General features: G+C 34.9%; 1 protein-coding gene across 1 annotated transcript in view; it reads right to left on the reverse strand.

Annotated features, from left to right (window-relative positions):
• The window catches only part of LOC120631459 (inositol-trisphosphate 3-kinase A), a 118,598-nt gene that overhangs the window by 71,217 nt on the left and 27,059 nt on the right, over positions 1 to 20,322 (reverse strand). Inside the window, exon 2 of the mRNA XM_039901063.1 lies at positions 10,436 to 11,090. Coding sequence (XP_039756997.1) covers positions 10,436 to 10,876 — 441 coding nt within the window. The 5' untranslated portion in view covers positions 10,877 to 11,090. The remainder of the gene's footprint in view (positions 1 to 10,435; positions 11,091 to 20,322) is intronic.

Raw genomic sequence — 20,322 nt, forward strand, 5'->3', positions numbered from 1 at the left:
GAATACAGTACGGAGATTTATCAGATATGAAGTTTTCCTAGCAGTGTTTTCTTTTACCGTTTGAAATAAGTGATATGTAATTGCTTCGAACGCCATTTTCCGACGACCTTCCTGGCGCAGCGGTGGGCGCTGTGGTTTTGAGTAGGAAGTCCCGGTTTCGATCCCAAGAAAGGGAAATTTAGGAATTTATAATTTCTGAATTTTATCTTGTATAATCTGGTGAGTGTCTTCGGCCGAGGCTAGTTACCACACTTCGATAAACACCAAAATTCAAATTCAAAATTTCTTTATTCATGTAGGCCTATTACAGGCACTTATGAAGCGTTCATAAAACACCCTTCTAGACGTGCCGCTAAGCGATTTAGCGTTGGTTCAATGTCGCGTAGAAACCTATTAGGGGAATGGGTAGTATTAATATAATTGCTATAATCCTTAAAGGTTATTATTCTATCTTAGACTGCATCATCACTTACCAGCAGGAGAAATTGCAGTCAAAGGATAACTTGTAGTGGAATCAAAAAGGAAACACACTTAACTCCGCAAAGTTGTAGGTGCGTGCCGGGACTCGAAATCAGTCCCCCTGAAAGGAAAGCTGAACCCTTACCTACTAGGGTATCATAGCTTATCAATGGTATTGAGGAATTCAATAAGGACACGATTCGACCCCTCCAAACATTACTTTGCTCTAGAAAGTAAGTTAAAGAAGCCACATCGCACCTATCTATTATGATTAGCGACTAAGTAAAAGACAACCATTACGTCAATCTCAACCAAAGAAAGTCCGCACAGTAAAAATAGGTGAAAAGTAGGTGGTTTCTTAGCATTGATCGTAATGTCAATGTCAAAAGTTCCAAAAATTTTTTTTGTCCCCGAAGAACCGTGAACCGACGATCATCAACGATCATAGTTGGCGATCGATCGTGATGATGAGCGAAAATTAACGAGCAATACCCCTTTAATATGTTCTTTTCGCTATGTTACCTCGTATGACGTTCTAAGTAAAGTCAATTTCAACGATTCCTCTAAAAGGGTAAAAACTTAAATCATGTAATTTAAAATGTCAAGAAGGATTTCACAAACGCATTTCCAATTTTTTACTTGAATTAAAATCAGAATAACGCAAATGGAAAGCCCGTGCGGTTTTTGTGGTCTAATATAATCAATTAAAACCCGGACTTTAATTGGGAAGTTACGAGGTAAATTTTTTCAGCGACATTAAGGTTATGATAATTAAAATTAGGTATCTATCTAACTTGTGGTTAGGGCTTCGGATTCCCTTTCGGGGGACCGCGTTCGATGCCCAGAATGCACCAGTAACTCTTCGGAGTTAAATGTGTTTTTGTTTTATTCACGCAAGTAAAATATCACTTGTCCTAACGGTGAAGGAAAACATCGTGAGGAAACCTGCATGCCTGAGAGTTCTCCATAATATTCTCAACGGCGCGGCGTGTGAGTTCTACAAACCCTTCTCATCCTGAGTAGACCAGAATCCTGTATTAATGGGCCGGTAATGGATTGATAATGAGGATCTACCTACTTAATAACTGAACGAATTCCTATGAAGTATTGATATCTTTTACTTATTTTTTTATCTTGTAACAAAATGCATAAGGTAAAGTTCCGTAGAAAGGCAACACAGAAAAGCAAAACGGATATGATCACGCGATTATTTACAATATCGTCATCATAATACTGAATATTATATAACAATAAACCTCCTTAAGCAACTGCGGATTGCAATTCCTATCCTAATCCATCTCCCCCGGATAAGGCAGTATGCCTATGTTGACAATCTATCTTTATTATTACACAGTATAAAACAAAGTTCTTTTCCGCGTATGTCTGTTAGTCCGCTTACTCCTCCAAAACCTCCAACAGATTTTAAAATAAAAAAAAAAAAAAAAAACATTTTATTTCAGGTCGGGGACCCATATACAAAATTTAACACAAAATAAATATACATATAAGACAGATTTTAAAAATAAACACAAAATAAATATAAGACCGATTTTAAAAATAAATGAATAAAGAGAAAAAAAAAAATTAATTAAAATCTACAATTAAAAATTACAATAAATTAAATTTCAATTAAAAAATTAATTAAATTTCAATTAAACTACTAAAAACTACTAAACTGAAAATTATTATCTGACTAACATACTTTTCCATTACTACTTAAACAAAAATGAATTTTCATCTTCTTTCCATAATGAAGTTTACTTTCTTTTATAAAGTTTATATATATATATATATATATATATTTTTTTTTTTTTTATTGTTTTTATATGTGATTTCATAATTGGACTTCCCTCAACTAAATAGGTACTGACAGAATACCAGCGTTGTGGGTACATTAGTATCCGGAGCATTAAGCTGAGTCAGAACCTTTTTATTGGCACGACACATCATAGACTTAAGCTATTTATAATTAAGTACAAATTTTTTAAGTTACTCCGTATGTAAGTCTGTTTGTGTTGTTCTGGTAAATAAACAAATTCTATTCTATTCTATTCTATTCTAAGTAGAAAAATATATATTTCGCAACCTCGTCGACGAATAATTAAATTCTAAGATAGTAACCTCACTCTTTGTGTCGGAGCTGCTGTCAATTAGGACTATAGCAGTGAGAGAATAGATAATAAACCTGTGTTTACACACTTGTGCACTATAATAATATTTGTCAGGGGATTAAACACCATGGCCGAATACGGTCAAGAAAAATTTTTTCAAGTAGACCTATTTTATAAGAACTTTTAAAACATCAAGTCAGTCTGTACCGTCAGTCACAGTCAGTGACTCTACCACCTATTTCGAAGACATATTCAACAATGAAGATGCCGGCAAGAAACTCAGCAGATTGCTATTTCCCAACATAATTTAACAATTTGATAATCTTGAGAATTATTCTATCTTGTGAGCGATGAAAGCGGCGCGGCCTGCTTCCAAGCAGCCTCGTCGTTAAGAAATTCATCAATTGTACAGTAACCGCGATTTTTTAAACAGTTCAGGGTTTTTTGTTTTTGCATCTAAATAAAGTACATAAAAGTTACATTCCATTCTAATCAAATTAAAAACCAGCTTCTATAATTTTAAGTCTGTTGAAAAAGAGAAATCCATCAGTCCAACGACCCTCGGAAGTCAAAAGAATGGAGAGAAAGGACCGGCAGTGGCGCGTTAACAGCCAGTGACGCACGTACACACGTCTGGATATTCAAAACGTGTCCGGTGACGTCACTAGGAACGATGTCACAAATTTACATGAGTCGTTACCCAATGATATATTTTTATATGAAAGATAAGCGGTTATTGGATTGTAGTTGGCGTAACTTTGCGGAAATCCATTCATTCATTCATTCACTGCCGCGTGCGGCAACAGCGGCTGGTCTACTCAGGATGAGAAGGGTTTGTAGAACTCACACGCCGCGCCGTTGAGAATATTATGGAGAACTCTCAGGCATGCAGGTTTCCTCACGATGTTTTTTTTTTTTTTTGCAGAAAAAAGCGGAAATCCATATAAACCAATGCTTATCATAGATATCACGGATCATGGCAAATCAAACTTTGGTTTAATTAACTAAATTAAAACCATTCACCTGTTTAAACATCGCTTAAAGAATTATTACTTATCTATGTAATTGAGTAGTATGTAAGTTTATAATAGCATAAATATATATCACATATATCTATCATAGTATATATAAATTTATGTTGGTATTTGTGTAGTTACTATGTAAATGTAGTATGTATGTTCATGTAAGTTTATATTACATTTCTTTTTTTTTTGTTTTTTTTTGTAACTTACTTTATGCACCATCCATTTTCCACTCTTTTATCGGCTTCGTACGCTCAGGTTGCCTTTAAAAGATCACTTTTAGTGATAAGGCCGCCTTTGCACCCTAGCACTAAGTACTATTACTGTTTTCCTTGTATTTTCCTTTTTTTGTTGTGTTGCAATAAAGTTTTTCTATTCTATTGTAAATCTTAATTTGCTATAAACTGTTACAATCAGACTAATCTGTGTGTTGTATAATATATATTTTTTTCCGATAAATGCAACGCAGCGGCCATTTGTTGAGACCATAAGTAGGAGTATATAAAATAAACCACTGAGATATTTCTGATAGTGGTGGATTATCATATATGCTTGGTTTAACTTATGTCACACTAGTTGATAGCTGTATGAATATTATATTATCACCACTATGTAGAATATGATGACTGTGTTGCTTATGAAACAAAACCATTTTATTCCACGGAAACCACCGTACCTTTTACCCCAGGACAAGTTAGCTTATGTGCTTAAAGATTTTAAACTATGATTTTCGTGGTTAATCAACTATTGGCAGTCCCGTCGTGACCACGATCCATGCAACTGGGAAGAAATATCGACGAATCCAAAAATATTATCGTGAATATTTTTGGATTTGTCTACTTTCTCGAAATACACCCGTTGAACTATATTTAAATAAAGGTAATATGTGCTATTGCGGAATATAAACCAATCCTGCCCTGATTTTATCCAGATCTATTGAGCCGTTCAGGTGTGATTAATTAACAAATATCTATCCAAACTTTTGCTTTTATAATGTAGATATAGATTTACCACCATACTTATATTGCCGTTGTAACTAGTCATTGTACACAAGTCAAAATGTAACTTCTAAGCTGTTCAAATCGAATGTATCTATTATTTAACATACAGGTAGGTAGTTAGGTACCTATTGGAGCTAGGTAGAAATATATATCTCACATTTTGTATATCGCTGACCAAACTGAAAGAATATTAAAATATTTTGGACTGTAACAGTGATACCATAAGGTTTAAAATCGCACGTAACTAATCATCGCAATGGTATTTAATACAAATACGGCAAGAAATACTGCCTACCTACGTCAAGCAATTGAAGCGCATCGTTTTTACATCAATACAAATGTTAATCTACCCAGTAAATCGGCACAGTCATTGAATTATCTAGCTATAAAAAGGCACTTTCTGGAACAATTAGGGTTACCAGATACCAGCCTTATTATCAGAGCAGTTCAAACATTATTCTGTAGGAATTACTTCATGAGAGACAGGCAAAAAAAAATGGTTTCAACTTCTATAAAACTAACTGTAGTTGTCACAACAGCAAGTCTGTCTATTTGTAGTGACCTTAGTATAAAGTTACTCTGCAAACTATATACTAAGGTCTCTACAAATAGACAGACTTGACGTTTCAAAAGACCTTATGCCTACTTGAAATAAATGAATTTTAATTTTTTTTTTAATAAGTATTAACAATTTTAATTTAAAATGCATATAAAAAATAAATCCTCCAAGTGTAGGTAAAAACACTAATAAAAAATTATAAAAATATAAGTATTAACAATTGACGGATCAAGCAAATGGCCCACCTGATGAAAAGTGAAGTGGAATTGAAATGAAAAACCGTCACCTATAAACAAATTATGGCAAATCAAGCTTTGGTTTCATTAAACTAAAGCCTAGTTTGTTATAAACTGCAAGGTTTAAATAGCAGCTGCAGCTGCAATCGAAACTATATTTATATAGCAGAAATGAGCTATACGGTCAATATATAAACTTAAATTACGCGAATCCCTCCGTGAGAAGTTTAAAGAAATAGGCATACTTACTGTAGCTCCACAATATATTTATAACAATATAGTATTTGTTACAACATATTAGTCTTTATAAACAAAAAGTGGACATAAACAGTCGAAATACAAGAAATGGTCATAAATTAGTGTCATCTGCATATCGTCTGCGAGAGGTACAGAAGTCATTTGTGGGATTGAGTATACGCTTTTATAATATGATTCCTAAGGTGATTTTGGACCTGCCAATGCACACGTTTCAAGAATTTGTTAAATCACATTTATTACAGCGACGTTACTATACAATTGATGAATTTCTTAATGACAAGGTTGCTTGGAAGCATCCGGCTCCGCTTTCAGCTCTCACAAGAAAAATGAATGTTAAAATGTAAATTGTTGATGTTGGAAAAGAGCAACTGCTGAGTTTCTTGCCGGCTTCTTCTCGGTAGAATCTGCCTTCCGGAACGGTGGTAGAGTCACTACAAACAGTCAGATTTAACGTTTCAAAAGTGCTTATATTGGGCCTATTTGAAATAAATGAATTTTGAATTAGAATTTTAAATGAAAAACCGTTGCCTATATGTTTATAGGCAACGGTTGTTGCTCTGTTAAGCAACACTTCGCAAGGCATGAAACACCAGTGTTGCCCTGTGACCATTAACCATCATAGCCTTGTAGCCTCACCAGCTACCACGCCTAGAACACAGAATTTCTGTTTACAAAAAGCTCGACTACTTCTAACTATCTAGATCCATATCTAAAGAATCAAATATATCAAAGGCGCCGCACGCAGATAAATTCCATACGCAAAATAGAAATTAAATGCTTCCATAACTTGACCACTCGGCTTAGACGATTCGGCAATTTTATTTAACTTAAGTTTCCGTTTATGTGAAAAGAAAAATTTAATAAGTTGCCCGAAAAATTATAAAATACGAGAAAAACAACAGGATTGGTATTTTGGTTGGGCACAAAATCCTAAAGCAAAAAAGTGCTATCTTTTTCTACGGCAAACATTACGAAACGGGGTTCAATAATTTTAGACCAAAGAGTTTTGCAAATGAAGTAAACTTTGCCGTCGGCAGACCGTTAGCTTAAGAGCTTTCTTATAATTTTTTTGGTTAAATACACATTCTCATCGCTGGGCTGTATGAAATCAGCAATTTACAAAATACCATATCCAGATTGATAAAAAAAAAGGCAACAAGACTACATGAACTTTGTAAAATTTAAACAAGCGCCATCTATGGTGTTCCCGTAAAACAACGTTGAAAGGTTTAGCATCAACGTCGTTGTCGTCTCACTTGCAAGGTTTACTACTTCCTTAGTGCGCCCGCGCAGCTCTCTACGGCAAACCTGAGCGTGGTGCCACTAGGTGGCGCTAGCGGCATTTGAAATTTAAATTACTCCTCATATAACGTAACTACTACTATTCATATAAATTATACTACAAACTTTTAAAAGTTTTAACTATAATTATAACTTTTACCTATTCCTTTAAGAAAAATCTTGACTATACAATGTTCTTCCACTCAATTTTCCTCTTAAATGGAAACCAAAAGCAAGTTCAGCGACTGTCCATGAATTTTCCAGCAAAATTCTTGCACTCGAAAAGATAATAGGGTATTTGTAGAGTTGTAATAGTTATATTGTATGCATTGCCTTTTACGTCTTGGTTGCCTGGAACAGATCGCTATGGTCTGATAAGGCTACAAAATTGTACCCTATATATAACCTCTAGTATTTCTGTGTTGGTTCTAACCCGCCACTTTCAATTGCCTTGTTTACGATTTGAGGTAAATAATAAGAGTAACTTCTTTAATTTGAAGCCCGCTAATCCGCACTGAATTTATTGATTACTTTAAGCGATTTAAATATCACTTGCTCTAAACGGTGAAGGAAAACATCGTGAGGAAATTCGCACTTGGCCAGCTTGGTAGACTACGACCTAAAACCTTCTCACTCTGAGAGGAGACCCGTGCCCAGTTGTGGGCCTACGATGCCACAATCGTAGGCCCACAACTGATGATCATTTCATCATGATTGGTCCGCATGAAATAGGTGGAAGGTTTTATTAATCCAGCTCTACCATGTGAAAGCAGATAACTTCGTCACACAACAATTGAAACTCTATAAGAGCTGTATAATAGATGCAGTAAAGCTATACGAGAGTTCCAAAGCCATTAATCAGTTCTAATATCTAATGTTTGTTATCTTTTCGTGCTAGTTATAGGCTACTATGCCGTGATTATACCGACAGATTGTGTGCCACAATTACTGTCAATCAATCAAAAATTATCTCAACGTGACCGCTATGTGGTATTTTTAAGACGACATGTAAACATGGAGTTACCATTTCATAATATCAGAACATACATGTAAGTAATTTGGTTTTTTTTATGTTGCAGTTAAAACGTAGCTATAGGTTTGCCTTGCCAAAATGACGTGGCGCGGACAATTTGACGTTTTTCATTCAGATTTCATATAAAACACATGTAATAAGTTTAGTTTTGTTGAAAATGACGCGTGCGCGAAATAAATGAGCCCAGCGAACGTCCGCTTGGCAGATCGTTTGTTGTGTTTTAAAAGGAGTATTTTTTTTTTATTCCACTACAAGTTATCCCAGGACTGAAATCCCTCCCGGTTGATTAAGTGATGATGTAGTCTGAGATGGTAACGGGCTAATCTGTTAGGGGTAAATATGGGATATATATCAAGCTCATACACCTAAACGGTTTCTTCGCGACATCGTACCGGAACTAAATCTTTTAGCGGCACGTCTTTGTCTGTGAAAACTAGCCACGGACTCCCAATAGACCAGGCCAGCGAAAATTCGGAAATTTTTAATTGAGGCAATTTGCTTCGCCAGGGAGGTCGTCGAAGTCTTATTTTGATGTTTTTTCTATGGAATAAAAGCAATAAACATTAAAATGTCCGCCCCACGTTCTTACGTGAAATATCTTTGATTTGTCAATCACACTATCCTTTAATAAATACCCTGTCCCTTGGAAGCAAGTTAATCTCATCAAAATAGGTTCTGTGGTTCTGTTTAAGTTTTTATTTATTTAAATTTAAGTTATTGTGAAGACCTCCCTAGTGAAGGTAGGAGTTGTGTGTTCTTTTAAGTAGGAGTCCCAGGTTCGTTGACCATCAGGGCAGAATTTTCTCTAGTCTGGCATGCCGGTAAGCAATTTAGCGTTCGGTATGATACCGTGTAGAAACCGGTTGGTTGATGGGTTTAATATTCGAGTAACTGTGACATCTCTGACAGGTTAGCCCGCTACCATCTTAGACTGCAGGATCACACTACTCCTGTATTTATAATATTAATGTGGAGTTTGCATTGAAAAGTATGTTTATTTCGACAAATAAAGATACTGCCAAACTAAATATAAAGTCAGACGACAGTAACGCGAAAATAACGACCGGAAATAAAACCCGTGACGGTGGCGGGCCTCTGCTAAGTGTGCCAGTTAAAAAGCATTAAATTTTATGACTCTATAAATAATTTTATTACCTATCAATTATTATATCACTTACCTACTAATAGGGTACAATAAATACATTCCTATAAATTATTAAATCATATAAAATACAAAATATAATTCGTTCGTTAAGTTAAATTTACTAAATATGTTTTTATAAATTAAAATATGGTAGAGACACACATACACCCACACACGCACACACTACCCACACACACTACCCACGCACATGCACGCGCACACACATAAACATACACACACGCATGCTCGCACACACACATGAACACTCACCCTTATAAACATAATAAATTGTATTTTGTTTTTTCTCTAATCTTAATACACATATGGGAAGACACTGACCCCCAAGACACGGAATATCCTAGTTTGGGGGTCCAGGGTAATTTTAGAAAAAACATTGTACTTTTAAGCAAATAAAAACTTTTATTATTATTATAAATCCCCACACCTACTGCTAGACACAAGCCTCTCCCCGCATTGGCGAGAGGGATGTGGAGTTAGGGAGGCCACCAACCCACCATGGTACACCTGTGTAGTTTGGTGGGCTTAAAATATTATTATGACGGCATTACTAATGACAATAAAAGGTACTCTCCGAGCAGGGGGGTGAACTAGCTTGATCCTGACCAAAAGCTTGCACAGAGAACTTCTTGACATACTTGGGTTAGGTATTTAATTAAAGCACAATAATGATATACTAATAGTGCTAATAATAATGTTTAAAACACTTTACTATAGGTATAATAATAGTTCTTTACCAACCTTGAAATATCCGCTAAAGTAGCAATTTTGGAATACAATAAAACCTTTCCCACTTCATAAGAAAACTTTAAGAGCTATTCCAGACTATTCCAGACTCTACTCCAGACCAGAAGCCGGGTACGAATACTCTCTAAAGTACTCAGTTCGATTGTTATTCATTTGGAAAATAAAAATAGACAAACACTTTACAGACAAATCAAGCGGAAGACAACTTTATTTATTACGTATAAAATCTGATTCCTTTTATCTTACGTTCGAAAAACCGGCTACAAATTAAGCATAATAAAAAATCCTGTGCAATTCTATAACAATAGCCTATACTATAAATTAAGATGGATATAGAAGAGTATTAGAATTTAATGTGAGGTTTATTATTTTTTTACCGAGTTATTAAATAACTTATATTACATTTTATTCAGTTTCCATAACTAAAGCAAATGTTTAATGTATTCGATCTCATTCTCTCGCCGACCTTATTCTATAAATTTCACATCGTGAAGCATTTTCGTTTCACCGATCTATTCTAAAGAAGTTTCACTATAAAACTATTTAAATGAATCACTAAAACGTACCTTTCGAAGTCCTCTACTAGCATCCGGACTGGGTAGGTAGAAGTCAACGATCCCCAGCAGGCAGTCGTCACACCGACACACATCACTCGGCAACGAGGACATTGATCCAAAACTGCTGCAGCTGTCCAACGAATCCGTACGCACCAACCTTCCCGTGCTCAATGCTTCCATTTTCGCCACAAGCAACGATTCCATCAGCGACCGCGGTCTCGCTGGGGACCGGGAACGACGCGGGAAGTCAGGAGACAAAGACAAAGTCCGGTCCAATGGATCAGGGGACAAGGGTCGGTGGCGCGAGAAGTCTAGAGATAGGTCCGGGGATATTGCGCGACGTGTTATGCTAGGGGACATCTGGCAGGGGACTAGGTCGCCCGAGCCCGCACGCGATAGTGGCGGAGTAACGCTATGGCGATGTGACGATGCCATCTTGGACGCCCGCATTGGATATGCTTCCGGTATATTAGTTAACACATCACTGTTCACAATGGGTCTGTTTACTTTTTCGGTTTGCTTGATTGTCTCATATTTGTTTTTGTTATTAGTTGCACTGTTTGTTTTTTATCCACATTTGTTTGTTGCTTAAGGTTTTATGTACACTATTGTTATTTAAACTTTTATTTTCAATTTAAACATTGTATTCAGAAGGTTAACGAGTCTTTTTAAGAAAAAAAAATATAAATATAAGAAATTAAATCCAAAAATTAAGCTGTAATATGCGTAGATCCACCTACCTGTTAACAACCTACAAACTAAACTATTTACCTATCGTTTAAAAAGCACAGTTAATCCATTTGACATTATTAATTGTTCCTGACATTTCACGAATCTTAATTAAGTTATTATTGGTATGTTAATTTTGATAAGAACAGATAAATTTATAGTAATCACCGAACCTTTGTATGAGTAAGTAATTGGGAACCAATTAAACTGTTAAAAAGAAAAGAACGTATGTGACCTATACGATTTTGACTAAGGTATGCCCTTTTGGTTTTTAACGAGATATATGTTTAATCAAAGTATTTACGGTAATGTTAACAAGAATTATTGCCAGAACTGTAATTCCCACAAAAACAAATCGTTTAAGCTTTCGATTAGGTACATCGTAAAGATAAATTATAGAATAGAATAGAATAGAATAGAAAAACTTTATTGCAACACAACAAAAAAAGGAAAATACAAGGAAAACAGTAATAGTACTTAGTGCTAGGGTGCAAAGGCGGCCTTATCACAAAAAGTGATCTTTTAAAGGCAACCTGAGCGTACGAAGCCGATAAAAGAGTGGAAAATGGATGGTGCATAAAGTAAGTTACAAAAAAAACAAAAAAAAAAAAAAAATGTAATATAAACTTACATGAACATACATACTACATTTACATATTAACTACACAAATACCAACATAAATTTATATATACTATGATAGATATATGTGATATATATTTATGCTATTATAAACTTACATACTACTCAATTACATAGATAAGTAATAATTCTTTAAGCGATGTTTAAACAGGTGAATGGTTTCGGAATGACGTATTTCCCAGGGGAGCGAGTTCCACAGTGTTACAGCTTTAACAGTGAATGACTCGTTATAGCGCTGAGAGCGAGATAAGGGAATCTCAAGCTTGTTGTCATTCGCTGACCGGAGACTGACAAGATGCTGAGAGAAGGAAAAACGCTCTTTAAGGTAAAGCGGAGAGATAGGACTATATAGAAGAGAATAAAGTAAAGTAAGAATATGGATATTTCGCCTATCATTAACAGTTACCCACTTGAGTTGCTGACGGTAATGAGTAATTTGGTCAAATTTCTTAAGCCCAAAGATAAATCTTATGATTAGATTTTGGAGCCGCTCAAGTTTATTAAGAAGGTACTGGGGTATATCAGAATAACACGTGTCTGCGTAGTCCACTATAGGAAGTAAAAGAGAGTGGGCCAGACAAATTTTGGTACGAATAGGTAAAAAGTATTTCCACCTTTTAAGCCTACCAATTACAGCGTAGATCTTGCGACTAAGCTCGGATATTTGAGGACCCCACGAGAGCGTATTATGTTAACAAATGCCATCAAATAGTACCCTGTATCTAACATTCTCTATGTATTCTTATTTTCTGTTATATATTTGTTCTGTACAATAAAAGTGTATGCATTCACTTGCAGTGAGTAAAGAACTGTAGTATTTTTACGTTATAATAAATAACATACCTATATTAAATTATAAAATTATGTAAATATTTCAACGAAATCTAAAATAGAACTAGTTGCAATATTCAATAGTTTACAACAAATAATCAAGAACATACAGAAACTAAGTATATATTGAAGCATCATAACCCACTCCACTTTAGTAGTGTTTCTCGAACAGGCGGTTAGTCAATTCATTCCATTTAGCAATTGACGGTAATTATTTTACCTCTAATGTTCTAAACGTTTAGCATAAAATGAGGAAAATGCAAAAGTTTTTGAGCTACCAATTTCTGCGGGCGTTTTCACTATTTTTGGACACAATACACTTTATACAATAATGGCCAAATGAGGGTTCAGCATTTTCATAATTCTATGGTTTACAAAATAAAAGGGAATTTAAGCTAGCCCTTTACTGGTTAAATTACGCAGTCAGTTATTTCACGGGTCACAGAATAGTAATAATCCGAATCAATAAATTGCAATTAACGAATTAATGCAATTAAAAGTAAATTAAATTGTAAGACATTTCGCGACGAATTCCTAACCCAACCTAAATTATAAGCGCCAGTACGACAGAGATATTTAGGAATTCATAAGCGTTACTATTACATTATGTTAATAAATAACTTCATAAAATACGGTCACAATATTATACGGTTCTAAAATTCATTGAAAAAATACACAATTCATATTTTAAAGAACATTTTACTTTGTCCAAGCCCTGAATTAAGAAATGGAGCCATTTATCAAGTTTGGCTCGCTGGTATGTTTACAAGTCGTATTATTTATTCTCTTCACGTACAGAATACAGCCTTCGCGAGCCTTGCCGAACCGCACCTGCTATAGAAACGTGAAAACTACGGGAAGACTAGGCCTTCTATTATTTTGAATCAATTCGACAGCTCCGACTGCTTTACGACAGTAACGCGAAAAAAACCTTGTTTTTCGTTGTTATTACTTAGATACGAGTCACAACCGTGTCTGTGCAGCACTTAAAACTAAATAAGCGTTGAAATTACCATTTCTGTATTGTAAAATGGATAAAGTTAAATTTTAAGTTAACGTTAACGTCGTGACGGCGTGTGGTGACGGCAGATCATAATACAATTGTCTCTTCTTTATCTTCTCTTCTCTTGCCGCGGGTTTCGTACGAGACGACTAAGGGAATATAACGGAGAACGGCCAGCAGTCAGCGTCCTCCGTGTTACTACTACCATCTGATGCGATCACCATCCCGTCTACCCAGCAGGTGATTACGAGCAAACCTTTCCTTCAGGAGATACTTTTAGTCCAGCAGTGCACTGTTAGGTTATTGATGAATGAATGAATAAATATACTTTTATAACACACCACAAAAAGTGCATAGAACAAAAAGAAAAGTATAACAAAACAACGTATACAATTTGGCGGCCTTATCGCTACATAGCGATTTCTTCCAGGCAACCAATGGCGAAGATAAAAAACAGTTACAGAAAAAAGTTAGGTGGTGCATATATACATATACCCATAAAATACATATTTCATTACTTAAATATATACATATAATATATAAAAAACAATATTTGTAACTAAAGGCAAATAAATAAATGTGTAATTACAATTATATATATAATATATAAAAATAATATTTACTTATAAATAATATAATATAAGTGTCCGCGGGATAACTTCTACGTAAGGGTGCATCTATATAAAGGTGCTGTACTACGTCGCAAATGTTTTTTTAGGAAAACGGAAAATCATAAAAAAAGGACATTTTGTCATTTTGCTGCAACGGAGTTTTAGACTTCATGAGATGAAGCACAAGTCTAAACTCAGCGTTTTTTGTAAACGTCAAAACGTCGATGCGATTGTAACAGGTTTAGAAGGAAACCGAATCAAATGGTTCCTGAGAACACTCCGATACATAACTAAAATCCCTGTAATATTAATTTTTTGCGTTTTGTTAATCAGAATGACCAGTATATCACATATCACGCCACCCAGCGCTGTATATTTTAAGTTTTATTTTCATAATTTTGTACTGAGCATTGCTGAAATATCATACTTTTATAGTTGTATGAAGGCTGGATAAGCCTAGCTATTCTCAGTAAACAGATAGTTTCTATTCAAGTCTACGCTCGCGTTCTGGGTGGGCTTCTAACAAGGCCTCATCGCAGGTTTTTTGTAAAGGCCGCCGCAGATTCCAGATTTCTCTTTAGTGTTTTAATCGCCTACAAGTTAGCCCAAAAGCTTTGACAATGGTTAGTTACCACCAGTAAAGTGCATACAGGATATGCTTAGATATGAATGAATGAATACACTTTTATTGTACACCAAAGAAAAAAAATTAGTTACAGTTACATAAATACAAAGCGAGAGAGTACAATTTGGTACAAGTAGAGATGATATTAAATGCAAAAAATCTCCTTGTGGAGTTATAAAAACTTACGGTTAGGCTTTTCTTAACACGTACAATGCCTACACTTAAGGTTTTTATAACTCGTACTGAAGAGTTTTTCCATTCCATATCATCTGTACCCGCGTAGTGCATACCCTCCATATCCTGTATGCAAGCCACCAGTCACCACGCTACACGAAGGTTTTGGTACGATATCGCGAAAAAACTGATAAGGGTTTATTTATTTAATATAACTGCCATGCCAGTTAGAGGAACAGCTTAGTCCACTTTCGTCTTAGACTACAGAATCATTTACCACCCTAGCAGTCAAGGCCTAACATGTAGTAAAAGAAAAACAGAAAAAAACGGTATTATCCTAATACTCACTATCATTAAATTTTTAGTTCAAAGTTTTGTCTCCAGTTTGCGGTGTCCTTAACGGTAATAAACCTTCTGTGTAATAAAAATTTAATAAATACGTCAATATTCATTAAAAAAACTTACGTAACTTTTAATGGATTTATGAAGTAACTCGAAAACGGAAACATTAATAAAAAGACAGATAATAAAATATACAAAATATTTATCTAACGGCCATTTATTTATTATTTTATTTGTAGGAATGGTACTTAAAAACTTAACACAACTGCCCTTTGAATTTTTCAACATTATGCTATAGAACTTATGTAAAATAATATTTACGAAGCAAATACATTGGGGAAATTCGTTTGACTTAGAAAGGGCATTTGAAGGACGAAAAAGTGTCTTAAAGCCATATGCCATTTGAAACCGATAGACTCATGTACATATCCGTGGCTGTATATTTATGATGCAAGTACTTATAATTGTTAATCATCAACTTTTTACATTCTCTCAAAATGAACGTCGGAGGTATAAAATATGTCACATGCACCACACTTAAGCAATTTTTGGCAAACGCATCTTCAACATGGCACCTACAATTTATAATTATTAACTGCCAGCATCCTTGACAGACCGAAGTTTAAACAATTACCTTTTAAAAATAGAAAAAAAGCTATTGTTTAAAAAAAGCAATACTGTACTACTATGGGACTATTAATCAGAGACGAGTTTTGAGAAAATTGGAAATGAGACCAAATTTTAATAGAATATGGATTTTATAATTTTCTTTGATTTAATTGTAAACATTGTTATTATTACTCCGTGGTAGATTTTTAGTCTTATTGTTTAACTCTTTATTTATATACCACATAAATTAAAAAAAAATACAGAAAAATTAAGAAAGAAGTAGAATACAAGAGGCGGCTTTATCGGTACTGATATTATTCATAACACTATAATTATAAATTTTAATTTTAATTTTAATTTTATTGCGTAACTTTTATGACAACTTGGTTCAACCTTAACAACACTAAGAATATATAGTATTAATTTCAGTAAAAAGAGGTGTAACAAAATTTTTTACTTATTAATTATGAATACGTAAAAGGGTGTAAAGAGGTTATGGTGTAAAACGGGTTTCTTTTTCGTTTTTTCTTTACCCATCAATTAATATAGATCTGAGTGGTGATCGCAGATCAGAATACAGTTATCACCACTCCTCTTCTATTCGGGCGTTCGTCGTATCAGGCGACTAACGGAATATAATAAGCTAGCTAAAATTGTCTATACTGCGATTAATTAACCCGTCTGCCTAACGGTTTGGTGAACCGCATAATGTGCCATAATCCCCGTTGGGAGAGATCTTTAGTCCAGCAGTGGACTGCTATAAGCTATTTACGATCTATTAATATACACATACCTTCAAGTACTAAGTATATGTTATAGCCATATAGGTAAATATGTTGACATTTGGAAAAATCAATTAATATCAATTAATTTTATAAGGTCATAGTATCGGAGATATCAATAAGAAACGTGATATGCTAATGTAGATCTTATCATCAAGTGGTTTAGTCTAAATTGGTATAATCAATTCATTCATTGAACACATTTACATACGATATAATAGACCTAGAGCTGGTGACCGATTGTTTAAAGGTTTTTAACGAGATACACGATTCGACCAATTCTCTCAGTGTGCCAGTGGGTGGATAGGTGTACTTGAGCTAGCTTATCCATGGTCTGAAGCACATGCAGTTCTGTCCCTATTATAATTCCGCCCGAACCACACAGAACAGAATGTAAAGCAATACGAACTAAGTTTATGTCACTATTTAAATGAATAACATAGTTTAATTTAGAAAAAAAACAACCGACTTTTTACCTGAGCTATTTCAGCCACGGTGGTAAATCTGTAGAGGTATTTTCAAAATATGGATGATATTGCATTGCACAAGTGTATGCGTAAACACAGGTGCACTTTCCATCCCCTCACTCACGTAGTCCGATGGGACGGCCGATCTGACATGACCAGAAAGAGAGTAGGTGCAGGACCGACAGCTTAAAGTGCTCCCTGAGGCATGGGACGAATCAACACCAATTTCCTAACTCCGGGATGTTACTAATAGTTTCTTGATATAAACATTGAATACTATTCATTGCCCCGGGAATCGAACCCCTGAGAAAGATCTCGTCATTTGCAGTCAAATATGATAGATTACGCAAAGACGCAATTATAGTTTACTAAAATCTTCGTCAATATCTTTTGTCATTTTTCGGCCATTCAAAAACAAAACTTTTCTAAAAAACTAAAGGATTTTTGAACAAAAATCTAAGCGTGCACTGACGAAGCCACGGGAAACAGCTAGTTTTTAATTACATGAAAACTTTTATTTATTAGGCACTCGCTCTTCGATTAGCGTACTTATTTGGAAAGTGGATGTATAAATGTCGTACGCATGAAGTCCGCGTGGATCAATTTACATAATGCGTCTCCCATAGCGAATGACGTTGATATCTATACGGATGAAGTGATTTATCGCTGCTAGTTAATGCTTTAAGGAGAATAATATTTGTATCCGTTGACGGCCGACTGGCGCAGTGGGCAGCGTGAGTCCGAGGCCGTGGGTTCGATTCCCACAACTGAAAAATGTTTGTGTGACTAACATAAGTGTTTTTCAGTGTCTGGGTGTTTATGTATATATTATAAGTATTTATGTATATTATTCATAAAAATATTCATCAGTCATTGAGCTTAGTACCCATAACACAAGCTATGCTTACTTTGGGGCTAGATGGCAATGAGTGTATGTATGTATGTGTGTATGTACGTAGTATATTTATTTATTTATCCATTGCACAGTGGCGTGCATAGAGGGTATGCACAGGGTATGCAGATGATATAGAATGAAGAAAATCTGTAGTACGAGTTATAATAAGCTTACCCTCAAATATTTATAACTCGTACTGGAGATTTTCTTCATTTTTTATCATATCAATACCCTGTGCATATCCTTACGCATACCACTGCCGTTGCAACCTTCGTTCAACAATGTACCTACTAGATTAACTAGACAAAATGGCGTGGCTAATTTCATACATAATAAAAAAACTACTTAAAAATCTTACTTGTCTTATTTTGCAAGCAAGCTTTTTTAATTTTTTAGAGGAAAATTTGTTTTAAATATGAATATATAACCTATACGTTAGTTATTCTCTTTTTTTTCATTAGTTTTAATTTATTTTAACGCAATTGTTTTTTTCTTTTTTTCAATCACATTTTAAACTAAAAAGTACAGATAACATTGTTTACATAGTAGTAGGTACAAGTAAGAAAAAAGTAAGTATACAAAGAAGCGCTGCTGCCTACACTGAAATATACGTAACTGCTGACAAAAATCCCCTGTAGCCTGCTCTAAATCTGCTTATTCTGCTAAATATAGCAAAAAAGGTTGTCTCATACTTCCTGGCCGTCGCACATCACCAGTGGCGTGCATAGAGGGTATGCACAGAGTATGCAGATGATATAAAATGAAGAAAATCACCAGTATGGGTTACAAATACTTAAGGGTAGGCTTTTTATAACTCTTACAATGCCTATCCTAAAGTTTTTTTTAACTCCTACTGGAGATTATCTTCATTTTATATCATCTGCATACCCTGTGCAATGAGGGTATGCACACTGTGCACGCCACTGCACATCACTGGGAACGGGATTGAATAAGGTATAAAAAAGATTTACAGAATTTACTGAATTGTACGCTAAGTGAAAAATTTTTACTATAAAGATTTACGAGAGGACGGGTTATTTATTGGTGTTACCGCCAAGAAGGTTGCTTGGTCAGTTTTTTGTTTTTTTACTCCTGCTCATCTGTTGAATGTTAGGAACATTGAACGTAAGTCAAAGTTACCTTCGCTATGGACGACGCATTACGTAAATGAGTGACGTTGATATCTGTACGGATGAATTGATTTATCGTTGCTGGGCGATGCTTTAAGGAGAATACTTCTTATTTGTAGCGGTTGCAACCTACGATCCACAATGTACCTACTTGATAAAATAGGCCCAGGAGCGTGGCCAACTTTTTCATACCAAAAAAACTGCCTACACAAATATTTATGCAACTGCTTTAAGACAAACCTGGTCAATAACCCCCTGGAGTCTATTATGCTATAAGTCTGCTTATTCTGCTAAATCTAACAGAATAGGTGTTTTTTTTCTTTTTTTTACTCATGCTCATCTGTTGGATGTCCTAATACCCGTTTTCACTAAACCTCATCTCCTAAATCGAATGGGTTATGATTTAGGCGATGCCTATGGAAAAAAAACATTTCACCGACTCTAAGGTGATAACTATTGGTGAACGGTTGAGGAATCTCCTTAGATTAGGCGTTACTTATTTAGGCATTGCCTTGTTCCTCGTTAGTGAAAACAGTATAAGTGCTTCTAAAAGTAGGTTGAACCTACCTATTTAATTAAACCCACCTTTAGAACACCCACTGAAATATTTAAACTCCTCCCATCGCTCCCTACAATGCACAGTAAGGAAAATGCGCAGAGTCGGAATTTCTTCATCATAATCATTACGGTTAACGGTACCAATGCCTTTTGATTTAGTTTAGTTACTTTATAAATACAAACGCTTGCAAATTGGCCCCCATGAGGTTTTCATTAGATCGAACCAAAAAAATTACAATCAAAAGAACAAAATACTCGTTATGGAGGCGACACCTTCAAGAGTTCTAAGGAAAATAGTATCAAAACTAATTATGATACTGTGATATACTTATTTGAACATATGTATTATTATTGTTAATTAACTTTTTGTTGCCCGAATACCTACTGGCTGATAAATTATTTACATTAATAAAACCGAAATTTAAAATAAAACAAAACAACACACATATTTACACTAAACGAATATCGTCATCATCATCTTATCAAACACTTTATCGGCC

This window comes from Pararge aegeria, chromosome 18 (assembly GCF_905163445.1).
Source record: "Pararge aegeria chromosome 18, ilParAegt1.1, whole genome shotgun sequence".
Taxonomy (NCBI): Eukaryota; Metazoa; Arthropoda; class Insecta; order Lepidoptera; family Nymphalidae; genus Pararge; species Pararge aegeria.